At 34.6% G+C, this 23,917-nt stretch overlaps 3 protein-coding genes and 1 non-coding gene across 15 annotated transcripts; 1 reads left to right on the plus strand and 3 right to left on the minus strand.

The window, feature by feature from the left end:
• Positions 1-3,435: 3,435 nt before the first annotated feature.
• On the minus strand, positions 3,436-8,549 carry LOC107839210 (probable E3 ubiquitin-protein ligase RHB1A). 11 transcript variants are annotated; one of them, XM_016682608.2, is made up of 5 exons: positions 8,342-8,549; positions 5,706-5,858; positions 4,465-4,840; positions 4,217-4,326; positions 3,436-3,914 (listed from the first exon to the last, which is right to left on the minus strand). In XM_016682608.2, exons 2-5 carry the CDS (start codon positions 5,769-5,771, stop codon positions 3,891-3,893), a joined length of 576 nt encoding a protein of 191 aa, XP_016538094.1. In that variant the 5' UTR covers positions 5,772-5,858; positions 8,342-8,549; the 3' UTR covers positions 3,436-3,890. The 11 variants fall into 11 exon arrangements, with proteins under 11 accessions (XP_016538094.1, XP_016538095.1, XP_016538091.1 ...); XM_016682609.2 differs by having other exon boundaries at positions 8,319-8,507; XM_016682605.2 differs by having other exon boundaries at positions 8,275-8,507.
• An 80-nt stretch (positions 8,550-8,629) lies between these two features.
• TRNAV-AAC lies at positions 8,630-8,703 on the minus strand. The gene has a single exon. It is a non-coding gene; the product is annotated as a tRNA-Val (tRNA).
• A 1,575-nt stretch (positions 8,704-10,278) lies between these two features.
• LOC107839212 (pentatricopeptide repeat-containing protein At2g46050, mitochondrial) lies at positions 10,279-13,901 on the plus strand. The gene is made up of 2 exons (XM_016682616.2): positions 10,279-11,042; positions 11,855-13,901. Exons 1-2 carry the CDS (start codon positions 10,660-10,662, stop codon positions 13,416-13,418), a joined length of 1,947 nt encoding a protein of 648 aa, XP_016538102.2. The 5' UTR covers positions 10,279-10,659; the 3' UTR covers positions 13,419-13,901.
• Positions 13,902-13,976: 75 nt separating this feature from the next.
• Positions 13,977-22,698, minus strand: LOC107839211. 2 transcript variants are annotated; one of them, XM_016682615.2, is made up of 14 exons: positions 22,226-22,698; positions 20,944-21,002; positions 20,609-20,711; positions 20,391-20,500; positions 20,194-20,262; positions 18,214-18,822; positions 17,409-17,944; positions 17,265-17,329; positions 16,115-16,194; positions 15,805-15,909; positions 15,580-15,719; positions 15,348-15,476; positions 14,748-14,900; positions 13,977-14,645 (listed from the first exon to the last, which is right to left on the minus strand). In XM_016682615.2, exons 1-14 carry the CDS (start codon positions 22,431-22,433, stop codon positions 14,492-14,494), a joined length of 2,520 nt encoding a protein of 839 aa, XP_016538101.1. In that variant the 5' UTR covers positions 22,434-22,698; the 3' UTR covers positions 13,977-14,491. The 2 variants fall into 2 exon arrangements, with proteins under 2 accessions (XP_016538101.1, XP_016538100.1); XM_016682614.2 differs by having other exon boundaries at positions 16,115-16,218; positions 22,226-22,683.
• Positions 22,699-23,917: the final 1,219 nt, after the last annotated feature.

A 23,917-nucleotide genomic window follows, 5' to 3' on the forward strand; every position in this document is an offset into this window, starting at 1 on the left:
CCATTCATTACTAATACCATGAATTTTGAGGTACTAGTAATACACGCCTTAATACACAATAGAGTGTATAACTACTGCAAACATTATTTGATATATATATCGAGTGCGTATAAGTCTTTACCTGAAAATATACATTATTTTCTTAAAAACACCCGTCCTTCAATATAGGCTCATTAGTTATTTCTGTCTTCCGGAAAGCTCAAAATTTAAATTGTTTTTGGAATTTTTCAATTAAGGTTACATATTCAGGATAATGAAAATATGTACATCTATTATATTATTTGCACTCTTATTTCAATTGCTGTTATGTGATTTGGTAGCAGCTAGCAACTGCCATGAATTTGACATCATCTGTATTAATCAATTTAATACAATCTTATAATGAAGTCAAGATGGTAAGGTTAAGAGGACCCCATGAAGCAAAGACCTTTTTTTTTTTTTGTATCAACGAATAAATTTTTAGTCTAAAAAAGGACGATTAATGATTCTTAATTGAACCAAAGACTTCGTGTGTTCAAAGAACAAACGGCTAGAAAAGAATTGATTAAGATACTACTTAATTGTTAATCCCTCTTTCTATCTTTACATGTCCATTATATTAAAAATAAATGTTCAATAATGTTGGTGTAATTTAAAAAATCAATAGATATTTATCTATTTGTACTCATTTTACCTTTTCTATTAAATACTCCCTTCGTCTCATTTTACCCGTTCCAAATTTTCTAATTTGATGTTTCATTTTACTTGTCTTTGTTTACTTATCAAGACAAGACAATTTTTTTTCCATTATACCCTTAGTTAATTGATTAGTTCTTGTTATTAGCATTCTTGAAAAATGTTATTTAAGAGGATTACCATGAAGAGTACACCATTAAGAATATAAATGGTGCTTTGGTATTAGCCATTCATCAATATTGAAACTAATAAAAAGACACAATTAAGAGGGGCAGAATGATAAAGTTACATACTAATCATTGGAACGGAGAGAGTACTATTCATTTATTCAATGTAGTAAAATTATCCTATTATTTACTATTTCTTACGATGTGTTCATCGTGTAAATATAATTTATCAAATCCCTTTATTAAGATAATATAATTATGCAAATATATTTTTTTTCATTTGAAGATTTATCCAAATTTAATAAAAAAATTTCTTTACATATATAAATTACTGAATCCCTTTATTAAAATTTTTAACTCCACTGAAGGATTGTTATAAAGATTTGAATCCCATACCTAATTGGTAAGTGGTAACTCAATTTCCAATTATATGTATATTTTGTTCTAAGTTCTAAACAAGTCATTTCTTATAGATAAAAGACTAGGCAAGATTATTGGAAACTAAATAATAGTACGATCTCGATTCATCTTTACTTGTTTAATATGTTAAAAATATATAATTTATTATCTAATTAAAAAGTCAAAGATAATTTATTATTTTAAATTTATTTTATTTTTATTATTAAATAATATTTAAATTACTTAATAATTGATAAATATATTTATGATAAAATTATTCTTTTAATTATTATATTTATTAATTAGCATGTCAAATTAAATATCAACAAGAAAAGATTAGCAGAGTAAGTATTAAAAGATTAGTTGGCCTTGCGTTTTCATATAAAACTAGTGTTTGAAAAGCAATAATTAGGTAATTGAAGTTGGTGAAACCCTTTGACTAATGTGCTCCTTGAGGATATTATTTTAACACTACCAATAATTTATAGATGCAATACAATAATGGTGTTTATCTTTAATAAAATTAATCCTTTTCCTAGGCATCTTAGCGTCTTTTTTATTTTATTTTATTTTATTTTATTTTTTATATCTACCGACTTTGACAGATGGATATTTTTTGTGAAATTATTGCGATATTATTAACTTGCAAAATTATTTTAATAATAAAAATCACCTCATGAAGTTGTAAAAAGAAAAAATTAAATAAAAAGGGCCAAAATCGAGTTGATTTTATTATTTTCAAGGTCAATATCTACGTCTTTAATTATGTATTAGTACTACTATTAATTTGTGGACTTTTGTAGTTTTGCTTAACAAATCTTGAATGCTGCCTCACCTTTTAAGGGTTAAAATAAATCTCATATGTCTAAATTCTAATGCATGTTTTCAAACAGGCTATATTTGATTATTTTCATTAGATAGGGACATAAGGTTGACAAATGTAGACTTTACAATATACTTCCAACTCATGATTTTGTCCACACAAGCCACATAATAACAATTTTAAAATCCAAACTTCAATTCATAATTTTGTCTTTATACATATTAGGTTATGTTTTAAGAATATTAAGATTTTATTTATGTTGTAATTTGGTGCGGGATAGTAATTGAATAAGTTATAAGTTATTCCGGGATAACTAATAACTAATTCCGAGATTAATTATTCCAAGATAACTATTTTTCAACCAAACGATTAGTGTATTTGATTTAAATTCATATTGTATTAGATATTAGAATAGAAGTTTGTACTATTACTGTGGCTCATAAGTACAATTAGTTAAAGTTTGGGTGGGCTATTGGAGCTGGTTAGCTCATTTTGATCCAATTCAGTTCATCTAAAAAAATTGAATTGTTATATAGGTTATTGACGATGAAAAAATTGTCAAAATATTTTTTAAAAGATATATTTTGAGATGTTATATATAAACATAATAGTATTCTTTTATTAGGTACTGAAAATTACAACAACATACCCAGAGAATAGTGGAATCTGGAGAGGGTAATATATACTAAAAATTATAAAATAAAAATAAAAAAATTAAAACTTAATAAGAAATTGGATTAGTTTGGTTATGACCCACTTTTTAGCCTATTTCATTTCAGCCCAAGTAATTTATCGATCCGTTCATTTATTAACTCAACATATATTGATCTAGTCATCAATTAACTTAGCTCATTTTTATCTGTCTAAATTCAATCCAATTCTCTAATTTGACAAGGTTATTCTATACATAATGCATGTTTTGCCCTTCAATTGGCTGGTCTTTAATTTTTATTCTTCAACTGGACTAAGACCCTAAGGTTCAACAACACATCCGTTGTGTTGTAGTCCTAGAAAGTAAGGTCCAAAGATAACATACACGCAAAAGTTACCTCTATCTCAACAGTAGAAAATATGTTTCCGATAGAGTATGAGAGTCAAAGGTTCATGATAAAAACGACTTCCTTTTCATGTAATCTCATATCAGCCTAAGGTTCATTTAATGTTGGTGACATCTTGACCATCTTATGAACACCTCAAGCAGATGGACTCACATCATGTGTTGCAGCAAATGTGAGGGTTCATGTGGCAACCCGACTTGTTTGAGATCGAGGCATGTAAACAACCCGGCTTGTTTGGGATTGAGGCTTTAGGTGTAGTTATTATTATGCAATCAAGACTCATAGGTATTAGGGTAGTGCCAGGATCATCAAATGAGCCCATAAAACTTTTGAGGAATAATGCCATTGCTATAGTCTCTGACAGAAGAATCTGTACAGCAATTGACATAAAGTTACAACAACAAAAAGAGCAATTGTAAAACACTTGGGACTCAGAAGCAAGCATGACCAAGAACACGCGTTTTCAGGGTTTAATCTTCCGGGCAACAAATGCAAAACTACAGCTTCTTTTTGTTCTCCGGCTGCAATCTAGCTCGCTTCAGCATATATGCAGCTCGCATCTTCATCCAGGGCAGGATCTACTAACATACGCTTCCATATACATAGAGAATTTACATTTTTATGAGTTCAAGTGAAACATAACAGCCTCATGTGGTTATAATGCTTGTGTAGAGGCATGTGTTGACAACGACCAGGTCTAAGGAGCTTTCGATTAGAAAAGTTTCATGTTGACAACGGCCAGCTAAGGAACTTCCAATTAGAAAAGTTTCATAGAGCTTCATATATCATTTCCTGCATCAAGAAAATCAACAGTCTTGCTTGCTTAATGGATCTCCGCAACCAAGATAATGATTAAAGAAAATAAAAAGGATCAGATTTTATAATCAAGACATTCAAGGTATAGAATGAAAAAATGGCAATGACAATGGAGAGCAGTAAAAATGAATCAACAGAACCCTCCAGGCCTGTTTAACACCTTCTCCTCATATACTTCTTGGAGAAATGATGACTCAAACAGAAGGTAAGAAAAAAGGAAAAGATGGGGGGTGGGATTTGGGTGGGGGGTGGGGAAAGAAGAGGAAAACGAAGTAGACCTGGTCGCATATTGGGCATGTTTGACTTCTTTCCATCCACTCAAGAATGCATGAAAGATGAAAATGGTGGTTACATTTTGCGACTATTCTTGGATTGTCGGCATCATATTCTGCAAAACAAGTGCAAAAGATAGACGGCGAGACAAGAAAATCAGATAAAGATTGATTAAAATAGCAAATGGAAACACAGAAGGCAAGGGAGAAGGCAAAACTGAAGTCGCCCCTCCCAATGATGACAGCGTGTATACCTTCAAGACAAGTGGGACAAACATCCTCTTCTTCTGCTGATTTAATAATAGGTGAAGTAGATTTTACTAGGTCAATCCCGGTTTTCTTTAGGGAGGCAAGAAGAGACTCCGTTTCAGCTTTGCAATCAGATAACTTAATATCTTTACAAGCAGTTATCTCATAGCTATGTTGAAGTACTGTTTCATCTGTGAACTGGGAACCTCTCGACTGTGGATGCCCCAAAACTACTTCAAATGGAATTGGTGCAGGAGGGGCGCGGTAAGTGTCTGGTGTTGATCTATCTAGGTTCAAATCATCCAGAAGGTCAGAGGTAAATGCAGTAGCAGCACTATCATCAGATGTCAGGGACTCATACTCTTCAGAAGCTGGTGGAAACTGCAGAAAGAAAATTGAAAATCTATGTTAAGAGATTGAGGATAAAAGACTGCCATAACAAAAATTATAGTACTAGAAAGACTAGAAAAGATATAACAAAAGATTATACTAGAAGGATTTGAAAAGACATCAACGAACAAACGAAGTGCCAGTATACATGCATAGTACACACGTAGTATAACCGATTGACATGACTTTAGAAGTGTACAGTATATACAAAAGCTGTTGCATTCTTTTTCCCTACAAGTTTGAGTTTAATCCTGAAAAATATCCAGTGTGTTCAGGTTTATAAGGAACCAAGAACCAATCCAAATGTCTAGGTTTCTCCTAGGATAAAATTGGTAAATCTCTTTTAGTGATGCTTAATAACAGAATGCACGAGCTGTAGCAATGCAATATTAACACAAAAACAGTCAAACGGTAGAAAGGAGGGGCAGAGGGTGTTAAGCACGTTTCTTACACTTACAAAATTGTGAAATCTCTTTTAGTGATGCTTAATAGCAGAATGTATGGGCTGTAGCAATGCAATATTAGCACAAAAACAATGAAATGGTAGAAAAGAGGGGCAGAGGGTGTTAAGCACATTTATTACACTTACAAAATTGTGAAATCTCATGTCAAATCAATCGGACTAAGCACCATAAAGGCAATAAGAAATTGTCTGAGCAGGGATCACACTTACAATTCAATGAGCTACCATTTTAAAAGATCTGATAGACTGATACTATTTAATAAACAGAGACTGACAGACGAGTGCAAATAAAACAAGGTTACAGAAAGTAGATAAATTAACAGGACAAAATTTGAAAGCACTTAAGCTAGTTGCATGTTTCCATATCTAGAGTGATTGGAACAGATTACTAACATAGTAAAATATTGGCGTTCCATGAAGCTGGGGAGGCTTCCTTGAAGAGCAACAGCAACCACCCATCCTTTGCAGCTATTTTAGTTATCCATGTATATGTCTTATTTCCTGACACATTACCTTCTGTATCTCTGTATGTAGAGGGGAAATCCACTGCAGAAATGAAAAAGAGGGGATAAACATTTAGAATTATACATGAGAATCACAAAAAGAATTGCATGATTAACAACGAGTGGCAACAGAGAAATCCAAAAAGTACACCAGGATCAAAAATACCACATCAAAGAGCTCTTGAAACAAGAACATAAAACTACTATGGTCTAACATACACACATCAGTTATAACAGTTAGCATCAAATTGTCCCTCAAAGCAGCCAAGTACGTAGTTTATAGTTTAAAGAAGCGTATCTTCTCTTTAATTCTGTACTTCGCTCTCTATTTCTCTCCATATATGGCAGAGAGTGAAGAGTCGATAATTATGTGATTACCATACATTCGTGGATCAAATCACTTCTTTCTACAAAAATGGTTGGATAGTTAAACAGACGACAAACTTTTTTCCAATAATTATTTTCTAATTCTATGTAGAACTCTCACAAGTCCCAACTATCAACCACAACATCTTATACATAAAAAAAGTTATGCAATAACACTACAAGTGTCACAGAAACAAAGTCATATACAAACTTGGCAGTCCACTGTTCGAATACTTGTCTCATCATTTGAGCCCATTTCAAGAGGGAGACTTTTGTACTGAACATGTTACAAAGATTGTACAATAAACGACAGAGAAGCAAATGATGTAATATGTATACTCAAGCTATTAAAATTACCAAAGGTGTATCCCAATGGTCAATGGTGTGGGTGCGGTTACCCTGGCAGAGGGAAAAAAAATACTAAGAGAGTTTTTCCCTATTTGCTTAGGCTTGGAGGACAGAGTTATCCGGTACCTATACTAGTGGGAATTAGCAGGTACCTATCTCGAAAAAGCAATGGAAATTGCAATAACAATAAGCAAGCCAGTAAGCTTCGTTCCTTTTGAGTATTCTAACCATAACAAACGATTAACGAGCAAATAGAAAAGTACCCTGAAGTTAAAAAACAAGCTATAATCCATACCCTAAAAAACTGTTGAGGTCAATAAAGAACCAACAAGTAGCAGTCAAATTATTGAGACCATGGTTCTAGGGACCAAAGTTCATCTACGATATCTAAAAAACTAATCTTTTCAGACAACATTAACTCAGAAAAGTGAGAGAATAGAAAAAAAGTGAAAATCTCTACACAACAAACCTGATAACTACACCCAAACCCCAAAACATTTCAGAATTTCTCAGTGCACCCCACTTTCATTTTCAGAAGCATACAATTACAAAGGCAGTGGCACACCAGAAAGACCCACCAAGGAAAAACATCAACTGTACCAAGACAAGAGACCTAAAAGTACAAACACAAAAACAGCACTATAAGACAAAAAACTGATTAATAGACCAGAGATAAACAACTATGTCTCAATCATAAACTAGTTGGTTTCAACAAATTTCACATAAATTGGCTAGAACCACCCCCAGTTTCAAAAGAACAAACATACAAAAGCAGTGGTACACCAGAAAGAACTAGATAGAACCTTTTCACATGTAGACAACAGAAATTAAAAGGACAAACTCAAGAAAAAATATAATTTTTACACAACCTGACCAAAAGACTAGATTTCAGAAAGTTAAATTACACACACTTGCAGCTTCAAGAAGACCTGAATACAGATTACAGAGGCAGTGGCACATTAGAAAGAAGAAAAAAGGATGAACAAACAGAAGCTTTACCACACTAAAATATTTTCCTTGTTTTTCTCTTCTGAAAAAGGTGTCTGCTAAGAATGGTAACTAAGCTAGATGGGAAAAAAAAGAATCTTTACAAAAGAACCTGATAAATACACCGCATCCAATTCAAGTACTACTACTACAATCCCACAAAGTGGAGCCAGGAGGGTAGGTACACGCATACCTTACCCCTATTTCCAATAGACCCTTGGCTCGAGAAAAACAGTTCAAAGTAGTTCAAAACGAAATAACACCACACCTAATTGAAGTACAACAACATATTCAATGTAATCCCATAAAGTGGGGTTTATACACAGAACTTACCACCTACCTAGGAGAGGTAAAAATAGGTTATTTCAATAGACCCTCCGCTCAAGAAAAACAACAACAACAACAAACCAAGTGTTTTTCCACAAAGTGGGGTTGGGAGGGTAAAGTATATGCAGTCCATACCGCTACCTTCGAAAAAGTAGAGATACTATTTTCGATAGAGCCCGGCTCAAGATAAAGTAAATAACACACACCCAATTAGAAGTATCAAAAGAAGTTAACCAACACACCATCAGTTTCTAAAACAGGCGTTATAAACAAGAAGTGGACTAACACACCAAAAAGAGGAAAAAAACAGAAATCTTTACCTTTGCTAAAAATAAACTCTTTATTTCTTTTTTTAGTCTAAAAATGGGTCTGTAATGGCAACCTGATAAATAGACTACACCAAATGTATAATAAAAATCAACTATTTTCACCTTCAGTTAACAAAAGCAGGCAGTGGCACACCAGAAATACTTACAAGGGAAAAACAAGAACCTTTACCTTGCTAAAGATTCTTTTTTTATTTGTGTTTTTGGCAAAAAAAAGAAGAACAAGAAGCTTGAAATGGTAATTAGGGGCTGGTGGGATGGACAAGAAGAAAAAGGGGTAAAGGCTGCTGCTTGACTTTAGAGAATGAGTAGGAAAAAACTGAAAAAAAGAGAGAGTTCCAGTGTTTTGTCACCTTTTTAATAAAGAAGGGAGTTCAATGCGAATGGCACAAAGTTTAGGGGTCTGAATAGACAAATAAAAAACCTCATAAAGCTACAGATGCGCATGACCAAAAAACTGTGGCGTCGCCCGGACTCGAACCGGAGACCTTCAGTGTGTTAGACTGACGTGATAACCAACTACACCACGACACCTCTATAACAACGAGACCCAATATTATTACTAAATTATTGAGATTTTAGAAAATAGATTATACATTCACTTTAAATTATGAAAGAAAAAACTTTACCTAAAAAAAAAAAAAAAACTTGTGAATTTGTAAAATAAAATGATTTATAGGTTTATTCGAAGACTTTTTCCTTTAAATTAATGATCTATCAAAAATAGTTTCTTTGTTCCACGAAGATTCTGAATAAGGTCTGAATATATATCATTCTTTTCGAACTTCACTTATGAAATTACATAGTTTATGTTGTTGAAGTCATATGCTTAAGCATGATTTATCAAAATGATGTTTGATAAGTATAGTGCAAACAACCGAATGAGTTAAGCGTGCACGAAAGTGTAATATAGTAGACATGCTACTACAACATAACTGAAAAAATGAAAAAGTACATTATCACATAAGGCATTGATTTAGCTAAAGTCTTCATTGTTTAATACTAAATGATTCCGTTTACGTGTGATTATTTCTAATTATGAAGAGATTTATGATTTAAACTGCATGATCTAAATCATTCAATAAGATGCCACCCTTTTTTTTTTTTTTTTTTTTTCTAATGAGCTCTTAGATATCTTCAATGTAATCCCATAAGTTCGGTTATATTTGAACTTATAATTAAAAAAATTAATTTAACTTTTTATTTAATATTTATATTGAGACTGACTAAATTTATATTTATGCTATCCAGTGATGGAGTCAGGATATTCACGAAGGGGATTCATAAGTGAACATACGAACTAACCGAAGGGGGTTCAACATCTAATATATATACATAAAAAATAATTTTAACTATATATATATAGCATGATTTTTCGTTAGAGGGGATTCAAATGAACCCCTCGACAAAGGGTAGATCCGCCCCGGAAAGAGGCCGCCTCCTTAGCTGCAACGCAGGAGTTAATATAAAATTGTGACCAGTTAAAAGTAAGTTTAACTAAAATAATATAAAGTTGCATCCATAAATAAATTAGAATTAGTGGTTCAAGTGTAGACAAGTGACAAGTGATGATATTCTTGTCAACATTAGTGTAGCAAGTTGCTTTAGAAGACAACCACTTTAAGTTCACGGTGATACATTTGCGGCTAACAAATTTTTTTATTATAGCCATATAATTCCTTCTGCCGTCCATTTATTTATATCTTAATATATGATAATGATAATTCATAAACATGGCAAAGATGTGTTCCGTATTTGATAGGCGAATCCACTTCGTATTAAATCACTAGGGTCGTATTCTAATTTTTGCTATTCTAATAGTTTAATCTTTCAATTACACATTCTTAAGTAGAGCAATATTTTAACATTTTTTTTTTTGTTTAAAATTAAACCTGTCACGTCATTAAATCTCTCTAAAAAAATAAAAAGCTTGGTGAATATGATTTTTTAAGCAACTTATATAGAGAAAAATAATGTTTGAAAGACAAAAAAATAACGACTTCAATAGCTAATTAGCGAAATCAAATGGTTATCCGAACATAATTATTTTTGATATAATCCCATTTAAGATAAATAACAGTACAACAATCACAAAACATAAAAACAAACAATTAAAAAGAAATATCTGACTACAAAAGACTAAACATTCTTTCCTAATATTGTGGAGATACTACTACTTACTAACACTTTATCCTCTGCATTCTTTTATCAAAGATCACGTTTTCTATAATTTGTAACTTTTTCATATTATGCCTAATCACCTGTCCAATATTTCTTCGACTTACCTGTACCCGCCTAAATCATCCACACCTCCGAATTAAAGCATTCGTATTCTCCTCCTCATCACATGCCCCGAACATAATAATACTTTTTCATTTTAATTTGTTTGGAATTTTAGAAGGTAAAAACGATTTTTGAATCTCGTTGTCTTTAATTAGATATGCAAATGTATCAAAACATCCTCTATAGTTTAGGTGTTTTGTGCAATCCATGATTATGAAATGCCGATATATTCCAAGTACAACGATTAACTTGAAGGGAACAAGTACAAGTACAGCCAGTAGTAGTTCAGTTTTATGTAGGGAACAAGTTTCAGTAGCTACTGTTGAGCTGACCCATAATACTGATTCATGTAAATCCCACACTTGCATTTCCAATGCCCTTAAAATTTCGGCGAGAACGGGCAATTATGATCAAGGCAGACGCATACAGGCCCAGATAATTAAGTTGGGCATGACTAATGTGCTTTCTCTGGGAAACCAGCTCTTGCATGTTTATGTAAAATGCAAGGACTTTGTTCATGCGCGCAAGATGTTCGATGAAATGCGTGTTAGAAATATTGTAACGTGGAACACCTTCATATGTGGTTTAAGGTACTCCCTCTGTCTATATCTACTTGTCTAGTATATTAAAAATAATTGTACAACTTCACTTGTTCTGTTTGAAAAATCAATCACAACAACAAGTATATTCCCATCAAGTGGGGTTTGGAGAGGGTTAAGTGTCCATTGATGTGAGATAGAGAGGTTGTTTTTGATAGACCTTTGACTCAAATAAAATAATCTAGACAAGGAATAGAAAAAGGACAAGATAAAATAGAAATTAATATATTTAATAATATCATATATAAAATACATCAAGTAATACAACATCCTAAACTAATACTAACCTTATACCCTAATCCGTCTTCTCTACAACTTTCTATTAGGGGCTATCCATGTCATGTCTAATCACCTTCCTCTAATATTTCTTCGATGTACCTCTACATCGCTTGCATCCCTAGACAACCTCTCACACCTCCGCACTGGGACATCCGTGCCCCTCCTCATCACATGACCGAACCATCTTAACCTCGCTTTCCTCATCTTCATTTCCACCGAAGCCATACCCACCTTATCTCGAATAACCTCATTTCTAATCCTATCTTTCCTAGTACACCCACACATCCACTGAAACATTCTCATCTCCGTCACCTTCATTTTCTGGATGTGGATCTTCTTGACAGGCTAACATTCTAGTCCATACAACAAAGTTGGTCTAACCACCACTCTGTAAAATTTGCCCTTTAAGTTTGAGATAATCACCTTGCTTTTAAATACTAAGTATTCATTTATCAACATTTAAATGACTTGTAATTAATATGGGCAATATAGTAAAGTTACCGTTTTATTTATTGTCTCTTAAGGGATGTGTCAAGTCAAACATGGACAAGTAAAGATGGATGGAGGGAGTATTCTACTGAGTGTTTGAAGACAAATGATCATCTGGGGTTCTGTTACTTCAAGCAAATGTTGATGGAATCGGTGTCTCCTGATTGCATTACTTTCTGTGGGTTGCTTCGACTTTGTGTGGAGATAAATGATGGTGTTTGGTTGGCCAAGGAGTTGCATTGTGCAATCGTGAAGCTGGGATATGATCAAAGTTGTTTTCTTGGTGCCACTCTTGTTGATTTGTATGGGAAGTTTGGGTTGGTTGGAGAGGCTAGGTGTGTTCTTGGGGGGGTTTTAGCGCGTGATTTGGTGTTGTGGAACGTTATGGTTTCTTGCTATGTACTGAATGGTTTGGGTGAAGAGGCTTTCTGGTTATTCAATTTGATGAGAGTGGAGGGGTTTGAGGGGGATGAGTTTACATTTGCTAGTCTACTTAATTCCTGTGCTAGTTTGGGATTTTATGACTCAGGCAGGCAGATCCAAGGACTTGTTATTAAAGTTTGCCTTAACAAGGATGTTGTGGTTGAAAGTGCACTTGTTGATATGTATGCAAAGAACGAATATATGGCTGATGCTCGCAAGGCTTTTGACGCAATGGCCTTCAGAAATGTGGTCTCTTGGACCACTATTATTGTCGGTTATGGACGCCGTGGAGATGGGGAGGAAGCTATGGAACTTCTAAAGTGGATGTTAAGAGAGGATTTTGTTCCTGATGAGCTCACTTTGGCTAGTGTTCTTAGTTCGTGTGGCAACTTATCAATGGCCACTGAAACTGTACAAGTTCATGCTTATGCAGTAAGGTATGGGTTCTCAAATTCTTTATCAATTGGAAATGCATTGATAAATGCATACTCAAAGTGTGGCTGTATAGCTCATGCTCACCAAGTATTCAGTTCAATACAAGCACCAGATCTTTTCTCATGGACATCAGTAATTGGAGCTTATGCATCTCATGGCTTTTCAAAGGAAGCCGTTCAACTTTTTGAGGAGATGTTGGTAAATGGCGTGAAGCCAGATGGCATAGTATTTCTAGAGGTTCTCTCTGCCTGTAGCCATGGTGGTCTCTTTAGTAAAGGATTGGAGTACCTTAGTTTGATGACTAATTACTACCAAATTATGCCAAGCTCAGAACACTATACTTGTCTCATAGATCTGTTTGGACGATTAGGCCTTCTAAATGAGGCTTATGAAATTCTTAACTCAATGCCAGTAGAACCCCAGCCAGATGCCCTGAAGGCTTTCGTTGGTGCTTGTAAAATTCATGGAAATATGAAAATGGCAAAATGGGCTGCCGAAAAGCTTTTCATGATAGATCCAAATGATACTGCTACTTACGTCCTGATGTCAAACTTGTATGCATCTGATAGTAATTGGTCTGATGCAGCCTTGATCTGGGAAATGGCAAGAGAGGGGTTGCATAACAAGTCGCCAGGCTTTAGCATGGAAATTGCTCACGGAATCAACACATTAGCATGTAGAGGTAATCCTTCACTAAACACTTTGGCTGTCTTTAGAATGAAATTGGAGAACAGGGAATAGATGTATATAAAACAAAGCAAGATTGAATATCTTGCAGCAGCTGTGCAAAGAGCAAGGCAATGGTAGCCAGACTGATATTGTGAAAGATAAACCTCTGCACAACAGTTGTTTAGAGCATGTCAATGTCACAACAAACTTTTAGCATTTCACTGCTATGTATTAGTATGATCTAAAGCCAAAAGCTTTAGCCGGGCTTCAGGAAGCCAAAAGACCTTCCGATGGGTGGAGGCTCAGCTGCATTCTTTTCAGAGAAACACAAGTACATAATATCTAACTTTACGTTTTTGCAAGATTGAGAAGGGGAATTGTCTATACTGTTGGCTTCTTGTCGATAGAGATTTATTTCTGAAAGGAAACTCAGCTTTACCCATAACTTCTCCAGCATCTGTATATTTGAGAAGATTCAAACTTCCATTTGCAGAATGTATATTCGCCCCTCTTCCTTTTGATACTAAATTTTCATGATTCACCCATTTTACAAAACATTTGCTACAAGTATAATAGAGAACATAGATGATAAACCATAATTAATACATACAAACAGCGGAACAGTAAACCTTGCAGCAATATATATGGGACTCTATAAACAAGACTCCTCATTGGACCAGTTTCTTTACAGACTTCACCAATATATGAACTTGTGTGGTCTAACTTGCATCTCTGCCACCAGTATTGCTGTGACGGAGAAAGAATGAAGCAAAGGTACTATACCTTGGACCTTTCTCTTGCACCAATCTTTTCATCTTGCCTATTGTATGTTTTAACTTTCCTGACTATACAAAATGGACCTTTCCTGCTTTTGGTTCCTATAAACAATGTTACATAAAACAGGACACAGCTGGTGTGTCCCTGCCAACGGAAAACTTTAAAGAAGAAAAAAAATCTCTTTGAGAACAACTAATAAACTTTTCTTTTTTGATTGTTAAGAACGACTAACAAACATTTGCTTTTCCTTATCCACTAATCACCTTCCTAACGGAGAGAAGTGCCTTCATGGTATAGTTCATTGTACATTCTCAGCATCGACAGCTCTATATATTATGTGCTTGGGCTAAAGTAGATTCTATTATAAACTATCTACCATCTCTTTCATTACTACCAGTGAAAGAATTTTGTCGAGCCAACTCATAGTTCTCTGATCGAGGTTGTTCATTCTCACAGTTTACTGCTGCTGCTTTTGAGCAGAGAAAAAGAAATGAAGAAGTATATATTGAAACATGCCATAAACTGCAGAAATGACACACGAAAGATGTCAGAGAAATACAGGAAAAAGGATAGAGAGCAAGAGTCAAAAGAGACGTAGGAGAAATGTTTTATAGCTCTTCAGACCTGTGCCATATCCAGTAAGTTTGACTTGTCTCTAATCTCCAGCTAATAGCAGCCATTGCTAATGCAATGAATCCCGCAAGTATAAAGCCCCACCGAAAGCGCTTCAGAAGTGACCGAATGAAATTATGAATCCATGCTTTTACAGTTTGCCATCTGCATTCAGAGTCATGCTTAGCTGAAATGTTCGAGATTAAAACAAATACCATAAATTTGTATTTTTTATTGCTAGAATCCCTGCTGCCTTTCTTCACAAGTGAAAATTTAGTTATGGCTGGTGGAAGAGTAACATGGATCATATGCTTGAACATGGCTTAAGTTCTCAGAGAAGTTCATAAGCTGAGTCTCAATATTCTGTATGGAGTTGGTGACAACCTTAGTTCGAAAACAGTAACAAATGAAACCTGTAGTAATCTGACTTCTAATGGATAAAACATGTTACCACCAGTGACTGGCAAGCGACATTTGAATGTTAATCCTATAAAGATCATACATTATGCAAGCTAAACCTTAGCGTATGATCATAAATGAAAAATGAAATATCAGCTTTCAGCTTTGTTTGAAATTTTAGGTCTAAATTTTTGGAACACGAAATCCACCTACCTGTTGAGCATGTTCAAACAAAGTTCTGCTGAAAAGGAGATCCACCTATGATGAGTAAAGAACTCAATGAGGAACCCAATGACCAGTCCCAAAGTCCCAATAGCCACGACAAGAATAATGTTCGAGGACCTGTAAATATCGACCAGGTTAAAGCTCATCCAAATGGTTCAATGACCTGAAAGCCTCATCCAAACTTTTTTTTTAATAAGAGGAAGTGCCATATGAACTTTACCTGGTTGGTCCACTTTCAGCCATGAGGGCTGTTACGATTGCGACAACAGTGTGAATCGTCCTCTTTGAAACTTCATCAATAGCAGCCAAGTACACAAAAGTACTGACAACAGCCATGAAAGATAGCCAGAAATCCATGAACTTGGTCCAGTCAACAAAAGGAAACCATTAGTTTACTTGGCCAACAGATGCAAAATGCAATATACCAAATCCATTAGAGTGATACCTGTAAGACATGAAAGGTCAATGGACACCAAGTGCCAACATCACATGCATGATATAGGCCACTAGAGATACCACTTGATGTGTAAAGAACCCATTCAGCAAATGCCTGCAGAAGAAAGGAGAGTTTTTTTAAAGGTATAGCTCTACCTCGAGTTCATCTGCTTGTACGCTGAAAAAAACAAAATACTATACAAACACTAATAAAATTGTCTGTGGAAAATATAACCCAATATCTGATTACAGCTTTTCACTTGAAAATCAATCAGAAGAAATTAATTGCCTTAAGATGTCACTGGATTAGCTAGTATCACCTTATGACGGAGGGCCCAATAAGCAGGTAGCAAAGCTGCAGCATTGGATGCAATAAGGGAAATTGATTGCCACATGTGCCCTACATGAGTTTTCAGCACTCGTCCTTTAAAAGACCGTTGCATAATTAATTGGCTACTGATGAGAAATACTTGGTTAAAATTTTCGCAAAAATGTAGACAAACAAATAGTAATCGAGAGTGTACTACAATAGCAGAGAGCATGCTGAAACACGGGCAGATCTAGGAGGGAGCGAGGGTGTTCACCCAAACCCCCTCGGCAAAAAATTATATTATATAAATAAGGTATTTCTTTAATTTCGAGTGTATATATATGGATTTTGAATCCCCTAAACATAAGACTAGAGGTTGGCCAAGTGTTTTACGGGGTTCAAAATTTACTTTGAGGATTCTAGTTCAAACCCCAAGCGCTACACTTCTATTTTTCAAACCTCTCTCTGTGAAAATCCTGGATCTGCCACTGCTGAAACACATGCTGCAATTTATTTATTTTTAATCGGTGAAAACACATGCTGCAGTTGCAAATGGTTTCGACTGAATCATGATGAGGACATGCTATCAGAATTCAGAACATACAATAATGACCGACTGAATCCAATAGTTGCTTCCTCTAGCTGTTTACTGTGAAGTAATGTTCACCCATCTCTATTTCTAAAGGGAGGCAGTGAATAATTACTAGACTAGGATTATTATTATTATTCTTTCTCCAGTTCTCAGATGAAAGGCGCGTTGGAGTGAAGGGTCAATTTGTACAACTTTTGCTGATTTCGGATATTGATCACTCATGTGTATTCAGAAGCTACACAGAAAGTATTAATTACACTTAGATTTTAGGAAACTTACATCCTTAGTCAGTGAGAAAATTGACACTGAAATATATTTGTCTCATAAAAATGAAGCATATCGAGTACAAATGTACTCAGATTATCATTATATTGAATAAATTTACATGCTTACTCGAGATAGTAGCAGCTGAAAACAGTAAGTGGTTACTCTAATCTGGTTCAGTTTTATGTACTAAGTTAAGATTTTAAAAAATACAAACAACCAACAGAGGATGCAGCAACACTTCTCTTAAAATGGCTAAACACACTGACATAAGTCCGAAAGTCACAAAAATACAATGGTTTACCTGAAGAAGAAACCAGTTCAATACTGCAGTCAAAGCCTCCATAGCGTCGATTACAATCACAGAAACTGAAAAAGACAGATTTGATTGCATGAGAACGTGAACTGAACCCAATAGCATAATCTTCAGAAGTCATCACATACAAACCTGTACAATGTGAGACCATTTGCATCCAACTCGTGCTTGCATTGCCCATGCGAAGAGCACGTCTCTGGGCATCTCTCTAGTGAGATAGACATGATAGTTTCAGTTGTCGAACTATGCCCGTTCAAAATTGGGTGCCTTAACCCAAGACACCACGTTCCTCCTCTAGGATATATGATATAAAAGCTAACGGATTTATCACTTGCATCATATATCTTAAAAAACATGGAACCATTGCTGTTGCTTGTGCTGTTTGCATAAAAGTAATCCCAGTTACTAAGAGATGGAAATCCACCATATCTGGCATATATTTCCCCACTTATCTTTGCTTCTGATGTAAGGTGGACATGGATATTTCCGCCAGCAGCAGCATCGGGAATGTCCAGAAGGAAAAAGGTCCAAGTGTAATTCGTCATCTCCCCACCAGAGGAATTACTCAAAAGAGGTCCCAAAGGGAAATTAGCAGAGTCAGAGGAAACTTTTCCACTGATAGGTAGATAATCAGATGCAAAAACAGATGGGCTTTTCTTCAGAAAAGTCTGTACAGAAGCGTTACAAGGTTATCAATGGATGATCAGGTCAGTTTTGATGTGTGCAATTTGCATTGGAAGAAAAAATGTGTACTTTCTATCTATTGTATCATTTTCTTTTATTAAGCAAGAAATTGAATTATCCAAATCCACAACCTACAGACACCATGACATAAATAATGTTCAATATTAATGTGCTAGTTGAAAAGTATATGAAATTAATGAGTAGTTTTGAGAAATATTGATGTGGCCAGAGTAATTAAAACTTAAAAGTCCACCTGAAGTGTGTATTTTGCTGTTGTACAGTTCAATCCAGCCTTATCTGCAGGACACTGAAGTACTTGCCATTCCAATGAATAGCATATTGCAGTGCTCATTTCTTGGATTACCACCGTGCTTTCTGAAAGGTTTGCTGGCTGAATTCTAATATACCAACGACCAAGCCTTGGTAAAGGTATGACCAAGGGGGGTCCGTTAATGTCAGCAGAATAATCATACAGTTGTGGCAGCGGTATAGCCCCATGCCGAACATAGCACATTAGGGTAATTCCACTCCCACGGCTGATGGTTCCATTAGAATGCCGCGACTGAGTGGACGTGACATTTAATGCTGTGATTATCAGCTCCTCAGCAATACTCACTACATCCAATGAGTAGACTTTTGACCCAGCAACGTCAAGACAGCTGTTCTCGGTACCTCCACAGGGAGTCGCATTTACTGCAGTTCTATAAGATTGGCTACCGATTCCATTTTCAGGAGATATATAGGTGTCCAAACATGAGAGTAAACTAACTGTTTGGTTGCAGAATTTTCCCAACACAGCTGAATTTCTACACCCTTCCACAGTTATATTACCACTGAATGAGTACGAATGTCCTCGATTAATCTGCAAAGAGAAATCAGTCAACACCAATTAGGTAGCTAGATGTTAAAATTTACTATCTCAAGCTTTCCATTGTCTCATTAAAGTGTTCCTATCAATCACAATATACTATGTACTACCATCTTTCTCAATGCTCTGCCCCTAATGAATTTTGTCCATGCAGCCTTTGTGTGTTTGTTTGATATCATTTTATGAATGGGTTGATTTTATATCATCAGTACATATACAAAACTTAAAATTCAATCCAACTAGTTGATCCTATCTTTAGAAAAAAATTACTACGAAAAAAGAAAACGCTTAAAAGAAAGACACAACTTCAGCCATCAAAGTTGTCTTATACACGTTTGGGAAAAGTTAAGTGAGTCAAATGATATATTGTTCATAGCGGTAAGCTAGGCTCAAAGGGTGGAGGGAGTGATCAGATTAGATTCTTATAATAGGTTTATGGATAGAATAGTACTAATAGTACTTCATTCATTGTTATGGCAAAGGAACAATAATCTTAAACATGCAAATAAACAATACAGTGGAACTTCAGACACAACTACTACCTTTTGCAGGAAACAATTTTCAGTATGTATCAAATCCCTCCTCACTAACAACTGGCCCAAAAGGAAGAGCATAGGCTTCTCTTAGGTGAAACACTTCCTCACCAATTTATTCTCATATCTCGGAAATTTGGCAGATTTCTTCGCCCACTCTTAACCTAGCAACTGTGGTTCCTTCATTGGCAACATAAACTACAACGTTCTCACCAAACTACCATTTCCATTGTTTTTCCACTAAGAATTCTTTTTCCCTAGCTTCATTAATGCATGTCAACCTCAAAAGAGCAGGTGCAAGTCATTTTCCAACGTCTCTTTAAGGTTCAGTAGCAGCGAGAGATGGTAGAAGTCAAAGTCACTCTTTTTGAGCAACTGAAAGAACTCATGTGAATGTTTAACATGTTCGCCACTTTAACTCCCCTCCCACTTTGTAACCACAAATAAGATAATTCATGTAAGCTCTCCTCTTTCACTTCACACTATCCTTTAGGTTCAAGCCAAACAAGAAGAGTAATAAACCTTCCCTCTTTTGCTTCCCCTCCAGCAAAGTAGAAAAAGGAATAAATGTAGTGATAATTTGATTATCATCTCTGTAGTAAATAAAAGAACAAATCGAGTCCAATTTTTTTACTACAACATTACAAAAGTATCAATTGATCACATAGAGATGTCCAGAGGGAAATTTCAGATACATCCTAAGATTATTCAAATAAAAACATGACGCCTATCTGATCATATGTTGAAAACTCAAATAGAAATGTCCATGAGAAAGAAGCACAAAAGGTATAGGACAAAACGTGGATTATAAATAAGTTATAGCAAGTAGTACCATTTTTGATTGTGTCCTTATAGGTCCGATGCCATTAAATAGCCCAAAATACCATATTCCTGGTCGAATCTGCGAAAGAACTTATTTCAAACCCAAGTAAACATGCCATCACTGAAAGAAATTTATCTCTCAAATGGAGAAGCAAGTTCAGTACAAACAAGAAACTAGCCACATATATTAGAAAGTTAACAATAAACCTGCTCATTTGTCAACATCAAGGATATTGTTTTCTGCATGGGATAGCACTTCTCAACAATTTGAAGATCTTCTGACCCACCAAAGGAACTATTGGAAATATAGTCTAACACTACAGAGAAAAAACTGATATTATTAGCTTGTGATGACATACTGCTATGATGTAATCATGGCCACATGATTTTCCATGCTCAGTCAGTTAAGAGAATGATTTCTGTACCTAGACCAGTATAAGAAGTATTATAAACATCTGGAAGGGGAGGACTTCCTTCTCGGAAGCAGAGCATCGGCAAAGTACTTACTTTTCCAAATCTTTTCAGATCCTGCTTGCAGTTAGATTCCGGAATTAAACATTGTAAAAGGATAATTGTCGGGTATAGAAGTACAGTATGGTCAGTCAGAAAAAATCTTAAACACCAAATCGAGGAAGTAAAAGAAGAAACTGGAGTGGAAAAAAGAATCAAAATGCATTATCATATTAAAGAACAACCAAAAAGAGGTTATAAAGGTATAAGCAGAACATCTCAATGACGAAGGTTTTGTCTGTGCACTTACAATGCCGACACTGGATTCCAAAGCAATAGTCACCGAGGAGAACCATAGTGGTAAGTCCACTGCAGAAAGGCATGAAAACCAAAACCAGTAAGCCATTAAAGAAAAAAGAGAGAAACTTTACTGTGTCAACTGTTTGAAGTTAAACACTTCGCATTTAACACTGCCTCACACAATTATCTGTGATGCAATCAAACCTGAAAGACGTGATTTCTCTAAAGATAGCCATCAAATAAGGAAACCTTGATAGGAAACACTTGAAAAACTGAAAGACTAAAAACTAAAATAGCACTGCCTGTAAAATACAACAGTTTTCAAATCATTACATTGATAGAAGTAAACACTGATATTCGCTTCACAAACACAACCAAGATAGCTAAAATGGAGTAATTAATAACTAAACATTGCAAACACTGAAGACAGAGAACAAGCTAAATCCACAACTGCTGAATAACAGAGCAAGCAGCTCATGACCAAGGAAATATTACAACAACAACAAATCCAGTGTAATCCCACGAGTGGCTCTGGGGAGGGTAGATGGTACCCAAACCTTACCCCTACCTTTGAGAAGGTAGAGAGGTTGTTTCCGAAAGACCCTCGGCTGAACAAACAGTAATAAAGAGGCAATAGCAATAACCAGCGAAAAAGAGGAAATGACTAAGGAAATATTAACAAGAACAAATGAACATAGCCGGTTGGTTGCATCAGAACAAAAGATTACATATTTACATCAAAGCAACAGATACATCAGTGGAACGAGTGATCCATATACCATCAATCAGTTAAAACAACATAAAAATGAAACAGGCAACTCGAAATGTTTCTCTTATACAATCTCTAGCAGCATTCACCTATTCTTGCATTGATGAATACAACAAATAGCAACAAGCACAAAAAACCATCCAAATAAAGCAAGATATCAAGAATTCTAAAAGAATCAAAACCCATATCCCAAATTTCGTCTAGGTGCCAGAAATCCCTCCCCCCCCCTCCCCCACACCCACCCACCCACCCCAAAAAAAAAAAGCTTCACGCAAATAGCCAGGTAAATTTACTGTTTACTTTTCCAAGCCGGTATACAAAGATTAACATGATCATACACATTTATACATGGATTACATATATGTTATACATTCGCCAGTTATTTATATCTCAATCAGTTAGATGGAAATCTTACTAGATTAATTCTTCAAAACAAAAAGAAAAGAAACCCCCCACCCCACCCCACTCCCCTTGACAAAGAAGTTAAAAATTCAAACTTCAATAAACAGATGCGATAAATTACCACTAATGTATCGCCATTGATAAGGTCTAAGCACAGTAGTTGTATAAATGAAGCTAGAAAGAGTGACAGTGTTATGCTGACCATCACCACCACCACCACCTTGGACTTGTTCTCCATACAAAACCCAACAAGAATAAAAACAAGTAGCTGATAACACTACAACAACTAAAAAAAGATTCGAACAAGAATGACCCAGAATCAAAAACATGTTTGTTTCCCCTTTCGAAGCTGATTCTTTAGTAGAGAATGAGAATTTTTTGCTGAATCATTCTCCTCATCTTCTCTCTGTACCTATATACACCTATATATATATATATAACACATACATTAGAAAAAGAGAAAAAAATTCCAAAATTTTAATTCAGTGAATCAGATTTTTGAGTGTATAATAAATTGTATAAAATAATTAAATTAGGTGAATGGTTTGTGTATTTTCTTGATTTGTGGTTTGACCGTTGTTTCTTGAAATTGGACTAAGAAAATATAAAGTATTATAACGTCAAAAAAGGAAAAAATGAAAAAAAAAAAAAAAAAAAAAAGTCACCATTTTGCTTACCCGAGAAGGATGTGTGTGTGTTCACGCGCCTCGTGGAGATCGATGAGTCGTAGGAGTTTGTAATAAAACACACCAGTGAGAATGGGAAGTAATTTTTTTTTAATTCTTAATATTAATTATTTATTCTATAAATTACGTATTTTTTAATTATTAAATCTTAATTATTGAGTTAATATGATACAACAACAATAAATTAGTGCATTTTCACACAGTGAAGTTGGGAGGGTGAAATGTACGCAATCCATACCACTACCTTCGAAAAGATAGCTGAGTCAATATGATAAAGTCATTATATTAATTTTCTTTTTTTTTTTATACTTAGGTCAAATTAAAATATGACAAGTAAATCTAAATAGAGTGAGTAATTAGGTCTTGTAAAATAATTAATAACAAGTAATTAACATTGATGATTAAATAAGTAATTAGGTCTTATTATGTTAAATGTGATGAATAAAAATGAATTTTTTTGTTTAAAATATTAGATAAGTAAAGAGTGAACAATGAAAGTATTTTGGGGTTTTTAACTTCGATATACGGTATCTCCCCGAATATGACTAACTCATAGTTGTGCATTATGTTGGGTTCGAAATCGAGAGAGCGTCGTACGAAAGTTTAAAGTTTGTAAATTATGTGAAGATAATTCAGATAACACATAAAACAATACTAAAAAATTATATTATTAATATAATTTGACCAACTGACCTGCATATAAAAAACTAATATAAAAATATCATAAAAACTATGAGAGAAAATCTCTTCATAAACAAGACTCTTTGATCAACTACATTGTAGATGCTATTGTGTTATGATATGAAAAAATAGATCTTTTATTTACAGACATTCAAAATCTTTCCTCTAAGAAAGAGATTAGTCAAATATGAAAAAAATTTATATTTTTTTTTCAAAAAAGTAAAAATAATTCTTATATTATTTTTATTTTCCTTTAAAGAAAAAGTAAACTAAATTTTGATTAAAAAAAAAAAGGCAAAAACCCTAATACATTACGGGATTCATTTATGAGGGCAATGTTTCTGATGGGATTTTTTTTTTTTCATTCTCATAAACTCAAATTTAAAACTTCCAATTAAGAATAGAGAAATTTAAATCATTCCATCACAATTTATATTGAATGGAGA

The sequence above is a fragment of the Capsicum annuum genome, chromosome 8 (genome assembly GCF_002878395.1).
Source record: "Capsicum annuum cultivar UCD-10X-F1 chromosome 8, UCD10Xv1.1, whole genome shotgun sequence".
Lineage (NCBI taxonomy): Eukaryota > Viridiplantae > Streptophyta > Magnoliopsida > Solanales > Solanaceae > Capsicum > Capsicum annuum.

What these genes read in the sequence shown, in the direction of transcription:
- LOC107839210 (XM_016682608.2), bottom strand. Translation starts at nt 5,771, where the DNA reads ATGGGTGGTTGCTGTTGCTCTTCAAGGAAGCCTCCCCAGCTTCATGGA. An exon ending in GAACGCCAATATTTTACTAT is followed by an intron (nt 4,841 to 5,705) that starts GTTAGTAATCTG and finishes TTCTTTCTGCAG; the next exon opens with TTTCCACCAGCTTCTGAAGA. An exon ending in CATGCCCAATATGCGACCAG is followed by an intron (nt 3,915 to 4,216) that starts GTCTACTTCGTT and finishes TTCTTGATGCAG; the next exon opens with GAAATGATATATGAAGCTCT.
- LOC107839212 (XM_016682616.2), top strand. Translation starts at nt 10,660, where the DNA reads ATGATTATGAAATGCCGATATATTCCAAGTACAACGATTAACTTGAAG. An exon ending in ACCTTCATATGTGGTTTAAG is followed by an intron (nt 11,043 to 11,854) that starts GTACTCCCTCTG and finishes TTGTCTCTTAAG; the next exon opens with GGATGTGTCAAGTCAAACAT.
- LOC107839211 (XM_016682614.2), bottom strand. Translation starts at nt 22,433, where the DNA reads ATGTTTTTGATTCTGGGTCATTCTTGTTCGAATCTTTTTTTAGTTGTT. An exon ending in GCTGAAAGTGGACCAACCAG is followed by an intron (nt 15,477 to 15,579) that starts GTAAAGTTCATA and finishes CGATATTTACAG; the next exon opens with GTCCTCGAACATTATTCTTG. An exon ending in TGTTTGAACATGCTCAACAG is followed by an intron (nt 14,901 to 15,347) that starts GTAGGTGGATTT and finishes CTCTGAATGCAG; the next exon opens with ATGGCAAACTGTAAAAGCAT.